This window comes from Triticum urartu, chromosome 3, assembly GCF_003073215.2.
Source record: "Triticum urartu cultivar G1812 chromosome 3, Tu2.1, whole genome shotgun sequence".
In the NCBI taxonomy this organism is placed as follows: domain Eukaryota; kingdom Viridiplantae; phylum Streptophyta; class Magnoliopsida; order Poales; family Poaceae; genus Triticum; species Triticum urartu.
Window position 1 is genome coordinate 202,216,973 of NC_053024.1, and position 9,003 is coordinate 202,225,975.

Here is a 9,003-nt window from a genome sequence, read left to right on the forward strand (position 1 = left end):
TCTGACTCGGTATCGAGAATGTAACGAGACCCTGTCTCATTTCTTCCTTCCTCTTGCTCCAAGGACTCGAGCTCGAGTTTCTCCTCCAAATCCTAGCGTCTGAGAATTGTATCTAATTACTCAAATTCAGTCCTGGTTCATGACAATGGATGCCGGGGAGGAGGCTACCTGCGGCCGTGGGCGAGGTGGTAGCACACCAGCTCACCATGATAGCCACCAGCGGACGCTCCGCCATCTCTGCCTGCATCAGCACATGTGAGGTGTTAGAGAGAATGCCTCTAAAGTCCACGTAACGTCCGTCCTCTGTCGGCTGTCATCCCGTGTCACATCGGCCTGACGAGTGGGATTCAACATGTCATAAAAGGTGCTCAAATTTAACCATGTCATTAGTGTTTTTTTTGCGAAAAAATAGCATAATACCCGTAGTTTTTGGAACGAAGTCGATATGTGGTAGTAGTTTTTTGAAAACCTAACCACAAATATGGTTGGTTTTTGCTATTTATTTTACTCTTGTAATATTTAAATGTTCTGTTCACATTGAGGAAACCAGAATCCGAGTGCCATTTTACAGCTTTCTGGGATTATTTCAGTTTGTCAGGTTGACGTAGAAAACACTTTGTAGATCACTCAAAGCATCCATATTCCCCATGTATTATACACAACAAAAATTCGTAGTAACTCTTACTTGATCATTGCAATATTGTCCTCAATATGACAAGAATCGTTCAAATTATTTCAGTAAATAGATTTATCATGGTCTGGAAGATACAACGTGGGAACACCAGTTATGTGTTGTATTTAGCTGGCAACATCGACGGACTCAAATCCGTTGTCAATAGAAGCCTTGACTGCATCCACGACAATCTGTGTCTTTCGGGTGATGCCCGGCCACTTCCCCTCAGGCTTGACACCGGCATCTCTGATGCCCTGCACCAGCCTACAGAACTCCTGCACCATGAGCCCCTCCTGGGGTAGGTCCGTGGTGACAACATGCTTGCTCGGATGTGGATCCCATCCGGTAGAGAGTTCGGCAAAGTTCGTCTTGGAGTCGACGCTGAACGGAGCAGACTTCTCTTCGTACGGGATGACCAAGTCGGTGACATGAATAGTACCATTTGTGCCGACGACGGTGAGGTCCATGGTCAGGTTGGTAAGGAAAGAACAGTGGAAGGTGGCGACCTTGCCGTCGGCCCAGTAGAGCGACGCACCGCAAGCAAGGAGCACACCGGCTTGGTTCTTGACGGGGTGATGGAGAGCAACCACATTCTTGGGCAGCTCATAGTCAACAGCCCACAGGATTCCACGGATGCAGTACCACCCTATATCACCAAGCACACCCAGGCCATCAAGGTCTGGCTTTACCCTGATGTCATTCTGGAGGAAATCTTCGTTTGCTAGAAAGCTGACCATGGTGTTTATCTGAAGCAGCATAAGAGAGAAGAAAAACAGTTATTTACCTTCACAGCTGAACGGTGGCAATTGTATAAGTTTCAAAGTAAGTCGGCACCAACGGCTGTGAGGTTATGTCAGGAAATAGATCATCACACTGTTAGTTGGGGAACACTTGACGCATACAGAATGGGAATAGATCATCTCATAAACATTCAGAATCCATATATGTGCTATAGGTTCCAGAGTTTAGGTATTAACAGGCAGCAATTTAAATGTGATGTATCCGTTGTCTTCTCTATCCCCAGCCCAACTCATAGTACATGAGAGGTTTTGGCCAATGTGAGACAAAGTCAACCTTAGTTTCAACTTTTAATGCCAGTTTTAACATTTCCAGCAGTATCAACATGTTAATCTGAACCCAGAGCTGTAGACCATTGTCAAGCTGTTGTATCCTGCTTACTACTCCCTCCGTTCCTAAATATAAGTCTTTTTAAAGATTCCAATAAGGAACTACATACAGATGTATATAGACATATTTTAGAGTGTAGATTCACTCATTTTACTCCGTATGTAGTCCCTTATTAGAATTTCTAAAAAGACTTATATTTAGGAACGGAGGGAGTAGTATGCTTTCGGTTTTTCTTTTCGTTTTCATGTCTTGGGGTACTGTGCAGTGTGCACTGACATTTTGTCTTCTTTTCTTCTTCCTTTGGAGTGTGAGCAACTGAGCATCGAATTATATGGTGATTTATGTTGTCATTATAGTGTTCATTGTTGTTTAAGAGCAGTACCTCCTGTGGTGGATGATGAACTCTGCCTTTGTATCAGGTCGCAAGTTATATGGTTTCATTAGTGTAAAGAACATCATGCAGCCATCATGGACACACGAGATTAGTACTTTGTAATGACATGTTGCCCCCCAAGTCATATTCTGGCATAGCTTTTGAAACTATTGCTTTTCAGATTGTTCAAAGTTCAAAATCATCTCACAACCCAGTATGGAGTAGCAAAAGTTCAAGCATTTCACCAAGTTTTTTTTATTGGTTGGTACGAAAAGGCAACTAGGCTACTAGCTTCGGTACCGAGTTCACCAGTGAATCTTTTGACGCTTAGAATTAATTATGTGTTTGGATGGTTATGAGGGTAGTTGTACTTCCAGCATATCAGGAATCAAACCACATGTTTAACACATGTGTGTCTCATAAAGATGTAATATTTTTTTGGAGGCGACGTTTTCATCAAGAGAGAGGTGGTAGCATTTTGGTGTGTGATATAAGTTATTAAGTGGTATCCATCTATGCTAGAACAAATACGTCATGGGTTGCATCGACAATTAAATATTTCTGTACCACAAGCAAGCACAATTATAATTTACATCCACGAAATGGGGACTGGGATGGGATTAATAAAAGCGTGTAACATGATTCGAAGGGCATATGCTACGTCAAGATCCTAAAGAAAACTGGATTAAAAAAAATGATGACAGTTTCAACATAATAATGTGGTGTTTCGAGCACTTACAAATCTGACGTCTCCGATGGTGTCCTGATCGGCGACGAGCTGACGCATCTTGGCAGTGCGGGGGTGGTGCATCCACATGGTGGAGTCCATGAACTGCACGCCGTTGGCCTCGCAGGCGGCGAGGATGGGCTCGAGGTCGGCGGCGCAGGGCGCGGTGGGCTTCTCGAGGAGCAGGTGCTTGCCCCGCTCGGCGGCGGCGGTCCCCCACTTGACGTGGAGGCTGGTGGGGAGCGGCATGTAGACGGCGTCGACGTCCGGGTCGTCGAGGAGCGCCTCGTAGGAGCCGTGGATGCGCGTGCCGCTCCGGAGGCCGTTGTCGGCGGCGAAGAGGCGCGCCTTGCCCTCGGAGCGGCTGGCGACGGCGGCCACGTCGGCGGCGGGGACGAGCAGCATTGAGCGCGCGACCTTGCGCGCGATGGAGCCGCAGCCCATGATGCCCAGGCGCACCGGGCGCGGCACCTCCGGCGCGGCGGCGGACGACACGGCGAGCGGCGCGGCGGGGCCCGATCTGCAGTCCCGCATTTGGACCGAGGATCGACGCGATTTGAGGAACGTTTTGGCGTGGTTGGACGATAAGGCACCGGTACAGTTTGCTGCGGCGGCGAGGACCATCTCCATTGTTGAGATGAATCAAATACTGGCAGGCTCTAGATCCAAATTTTACTAGTCGAGAGTATAGAGCCTGTGAGTGGGAGTGGAGCCCCCCGCGTGGATTAAAAAACTGAAGCCACTCACAACCCAGCGCACGCTCGCTCATCGTCTCGCTCACCCACGTACCCAGTACCCACTAGCAACGGCTCTTCCAGGCCCACGCCCATGGGCCATGGCAGCTTCTCTCTCTCTTGATGTGCCGCTGGCTGGAAGGGGACGAGCGGACGTCCTGCTCCTCCTGACCAAGTTTGATGGTGTGTGCGGCCTGCTGATGGCTCTCGGTGCGATGGTGGCTTGACAACGCATCTTCTCTTATCATCCTCATGCTCTCTGCCATTAATTTTTCATCTTATCTCTCTGAATCTTCTTTGGCTACATGAGCAGGTGTTTGAGGCAAGACAACAGGAGAGGTGACTATGCCCCCTCTTTCTCATGTACATGGATTTGCAATGGCCAAAGTACTTTCTCGATGATTTCTTTAGCGATTTCACTAACAATCCATATTTGGTGAACCCTGTTCTGCTGTTCAGGAGCATCCGCCCACAACCTGTTTGATATTATGCGTACAATGGTTCGAGACACATTCTAATTTTCTGATCAAACTCTTACGGTCTTCCCTCTATAGAAAATCAAAATGAAGAAACAAGTGTATCTGATGTTGGATCTGCACCTTCAACATGTGTACCTCATGTTCCAAGCTGCCGGTGTTGACGGCTAAAGGGTCCGCGGTTCATTTGATTTTGTATGGGTTATCCAGTACAATGCGATCTACATTGAAGCCAAGCCGAGCCAGGTGAAACAGAAGTTGATAGGTTATTCCGGCTACGCGGCTTCAATATATATATTTTTTTCTCGAATACGCACGAGCGTGTGTATCTTATATTAAAGAAGAAAGGGGGAGAGAACGCTGCGGCACCGTCCACCTCCTATGGCCTAACCGGACTACTCGCGGCGAGCCCACTCGAGTGCCTCCACGAAGAACGCATCCAACTCTCCTCTTAGCAGTTCCGCCTGTCTCCACACCTTACTCTCGCTCGCAATCCGGTGCATAATCTGCTGAAGGCTGACTGTCGCCCCGTCGAAGACGATGGCATTCCGGTGCTTCCAAAGCTCCCACATGACAAGAAGGCACAGGGTCCGCATCGTCCTTGCTGGCCGCCCGTGGGTATCCTGCCTTGCACACCAATCTGGCAGAGGCTCTCCAACATGAGGGGCGCCGTGCGGAACGCCCATGGCCGTGAACACCTTGGCCCATACTTCCCTCGCCAAAACACACTCAATGAGCATGTGGCTAATCGTTTCCTCGTGCTGATCGCAGAAAGGGCAAGCGTCTTGGTGCGGTAGCCCTCTCCGTGCTAACCAGTCCGATGTCCAGCAGTTGTTCATGGTCGCAAGCCATGCGAAGAAGCGGCACCGGAGCGGTGTCCGGGAGCGCCCCGTGAATGCCGCGGTGGGTGACACCTCCCGGGCTGCAAACTTGGCCGCGTAAGACGACTTGGCCAAGAAGGTGCCGTCCTTCTCCCAGGACCAGGCGATGCGGTCGGCGTGCTGGTCGTCCAGCTGAACCGCCGTGATCGTGGGCCAGATGAGTAGGTATTCTGCAGCTTCCTCCCCGCTCACCGACGGCTCGACGTTCGTGGCCCATCTCCCCTCGTTGATGGCCTCAAACACCGTCCTCACCTTCCGCACTCGCTCCGGGACACGCCCATATGCCCGTGGTGCGAGCTCCTACAACCGGTATCCATTGAGCCATCTATCTTCCCAGAATAGCGTGCCTCGCCCATCGCCAATGACCGCTTGAGTGGCCGCCTGAAATAATTGCCCCGATTCCTTCGGGACGGAGAAGGAGAACTCGGACCAAGGCCTATGCTAATTAGCCTGTTGCAATCAAAGCCACTTGGTCTGGAGGGCCACATTCATCCACCTCATGTCCAAAATACCAAGGCCAGCGGCCCACTTGGATGAGCACACCCTGTCCCAAGCCACAGCGCACGCGCCTTCGCCGGCGTCTGCCAGTCTGCTTGTGCGGCTCTACCTGTATGTTTACAACTTGCCAATGGCCTGATTTTATTAGTTGTTGCTTGATGAAAGACCAACCAGTTTATGCCTGACATTTTGTCTCTACATATACCATTCCAGAGCTCAAGGCATCAGGTATGCTTTACACAAAAAGTCTCGCTCAATTTAGTTTCCATGTAGTGTTAAATTCTGATAAGCTATTTCATTACAAACGGTAATCTAAAGCAGATTAAATAAGATAATAAATTTGCTCAATCCATGTTCAGTTGCTAAACTGACCAAGAGCTGCCGTCAAAGAGCTAACTGTTCACTATAAAACAGCCATAAATTTGTCATCTTTTTGGGGTATTCTCTACTCAGTCTCCTGTATCGGAATTTTGTGATCTGGAAAACATGAGTGGTTATTTCTTAGTAGGATTATAGAGTCGTTATCCCTCTGTTTTGCTTATCTACTCACTTGCTTATACTAAATAAATAATTGAATAGTCGAGAGTGGTAATTTCAAGGAAAGAAACAAGAAGCCCTTTGAGGTCTCTGATATCACACCTGTACTGGCAGTTCATGGGGACAATTGTTGGTGTTCTGTTCGGATTAGTGGAGATTGTTCTTTCAGTCACCATTCCAATCCATGTCTAGCCTGTTTAGTCACATTGAGCTCTTCCAACTTTTCTCAAGCTACGTTCCAAGCATCATATTTGAAATAGCTTATTCTTATATGTATAGACACACAACTTTGCTGGTGAATATGATTATCAATTTATTAAAGATCTGTACAACATCAGAATACTTTTTAGTTACAGATTTGGCAAATTATTGAGATTTTTTTTATTATCATATAATGTGTTTTTTATTTGATGAACAATAATATAATTCCATGCCTAAAATTATAGTTTGGGAATGTATCTCTCTGCCATCTAATTTCCCTTAATTAGCCAAAGAGACAATCGATCATCCCCGCTCTATTGTATGGTTATTTCATGACCGTGGTTACTTGAATGTTTCAGTCATATATTTGTGATTTCTATGCAGGAACCCATTTTTTTCATGTGTGAACTTGCCTACTCTACACAGGGTAGGAGGAAATATTTGGCATTTCCAAAGGGTTAGTGCATTGTTATAAATGAGTTCCCATCAAAGAGATTGTCACATTTTCTTCTGTTTTGTATTCAGTAGTGGCTCAAGGTATCTCATAAAGCTATATTATAGATGTGCCTTGGTACCCCGTCTTGGTACTCCTACAATACCCAGACATTTTTTTCATGGTTATTACACAGTAGACACATTTAACAAGCACTCTCGGACCAAAGGAATCAGCTGTTCCACCCAGCACCAATCGCAACCTCATTCATGTCCAACCTTCTACTGAATACAATAAAAAGGTCTCACAACAGATATCCCCTGACCCCCAAGTTCCTGCGGCGACTTCCATGTAAGCCGGTGAGCAACTATTCCTCAGATCATCTTCAATGCTGGATGCAAGCAAAAGCTGCTAGGATTTGTTTCCCAGTCGATGGCTGTTGAGCCTCAAATCCCGACGTCATATGTGGCATCGATGCCGAAAGATGCAAAACGCGATTGGCTATTTTCCTACCCACAAGGTAGAATGCCGAAGGTGTTTTCAGTCTGTAACTAGCGCCCATACTTAGCATTAAGCGTTGACTGAGACGATGCTAGATGATTTTTAATTTTATGGTATTTGTTTTTTCTATGTCTAAGGGTCTACCAAGGCGACTCGCGCGCGCGCACACACACACACGCCTGGTGAAGAGAATGCCTCAAATCATGGAACCCCTGATTATGTGCGTGTTATTTTAAGACTGAAACTTGATAGATGCGGTTCTTGATGTAAATGATGTCTGATCAAATGCAGTAGCTGAATGTATCGAACAGCCTCCAAAACTTCTGAAAGCAAAGGGGCGGAGAACCATCTTTTCGGCTCTCCTGTACTCTCACAGATTAGTTTGCTCCTGAAACTTCTTATAAACGCAGCAGGTTTAAAAGCAATTCCACTTCCCAGATGTTGTTATTCAGGATCATACTATATCAGCTTTAAAGTTTATTTTCACTCTCAAGTAGTCCAGAAGTATGTGAACCTGAACACTAAAAACAATTGCAGGGGATGACACAGGTACACTTTTTTTGCGGGATGAGGACACAGGTACACTAGAGTTTAAAATTGCGGACAATCTTCTATTTCTCATTGTTGGCTGCTTTAGCTCTGATGCGGAGCATCCTTTGGTCATCCCCGTGGACCTACCTACATCTCTCACGACACCACTTGGACCAATGACAAGGGCTCGTGCAGAACTCGCTCCTCTTCGAACTACCACTTTCTTCATATGAGACATGGCTACTACCTCAAGCGAAAACCCTATGCATGATCAGGTACTTAGAGGATAGCCATGGAACAACTACATCCAACGAACAAGACGGTGAGGATACCAAGTACAAGGAACAAGTAGAAGAGCTGCCAGAAAATCCCCAGCCACCGGACGACCGAGACTTGTCGGACGTCTGACGCCTGAAGCTCCAGCCAGCCCCAGGCCGAGCAGGAAAAGTCTACAGCGGCCAGATGCCCGATGCTCACCGGATGACTGGCGACCTACAACGACCGGATGTCCAACCCACCATCGGAAATCTGACACCTATGGGTCAGAGCCAAAACGTCAGATGTCCGAGCTCCTTTGGATGACCGGCGCACCGGACGTCCGACCCCGACCGGAAACCCAACACCCCTGATCAAAGCCAAAACGCCAGACATCCGACGCCCATCGGACGACCGGACCCTCGTGAGCCACCGGACGTCCGGTAGCTGTCCGCCGTCCGACACGTGTGCGTGCACCGCGTGTTGGGCCGAGGCACATGTACCCCTTTGTCCCCTTAGACTATATATACTCCTCCTCCTCCCTCTTTTTAGCAGTAGCAAAGGATTACACTACAAAAAAAGACACATCCGTGACATTTTGGGCCGAACGAAATTTTTTTTTGTCATACTTATGACACTTCTATGATGATAATTGTGACAAAACCCGGTATCATCATAGATGTGGTGGGCTCCTACTTCTATGATGAAAAATTATGACAGAAAATGGGCTTTTCGTCCTGGGCGGGCCGGAGACGCAGCTGCATGACATTCTTTGGGCCGCCCATGACGAAAGAAACCGTGGTAGAAGCGAGGGCGAGGAAAATATCGGGGAGTTCCCGGTTGCGGTGGGTGGTCGGGGGCCGAACGATGCGCGTTTCACTCGTACGTGCGCACGTGTGTGTGAGGCGTTGGGCTCTAACTGAACCCGAGCGATTGCGTTGCAGGCTACACATTACTGAAACCGAGCAATCGATCGATCCCTTGCTGTTAACTGAACCCGAGTGATTTCTTCGTTAATGCTGCTAACTGAAGCCGATCGATGTTGCCTTTGGATG

General features: G+C 47.7%; 1 protein-coding gene across 1 annotated transcript; it reads right to left on the reverse strand.

Moving 5' to 3' along the window:
- Positions 1-668: 668 nt before the first annotated feature.
- Positions 669-3,678, reverse strand: LOC125543600 (uncharacterized oxidoreductase At4g09670-like). The gene is made up of 2 exons (XM_048706989.1): positions 2,914-3,678; positions 669-1,419 (listed from the first exon to the last, which is right to left on the reverse strand). The coding sequence occupies exons 1-2, from the start codon at positions 3,529-3,531 to the stop codon at positions 799-801; spliced, it is 1,239 nt and encodes a 412-aa protein (XP_048562946.1). The 5' UTR covers positions 3,532-3,678; the 3' UTR covers positions 669-798.
- Positions 3,679-9,003: the final 5,325 nt, after the last annotated feature.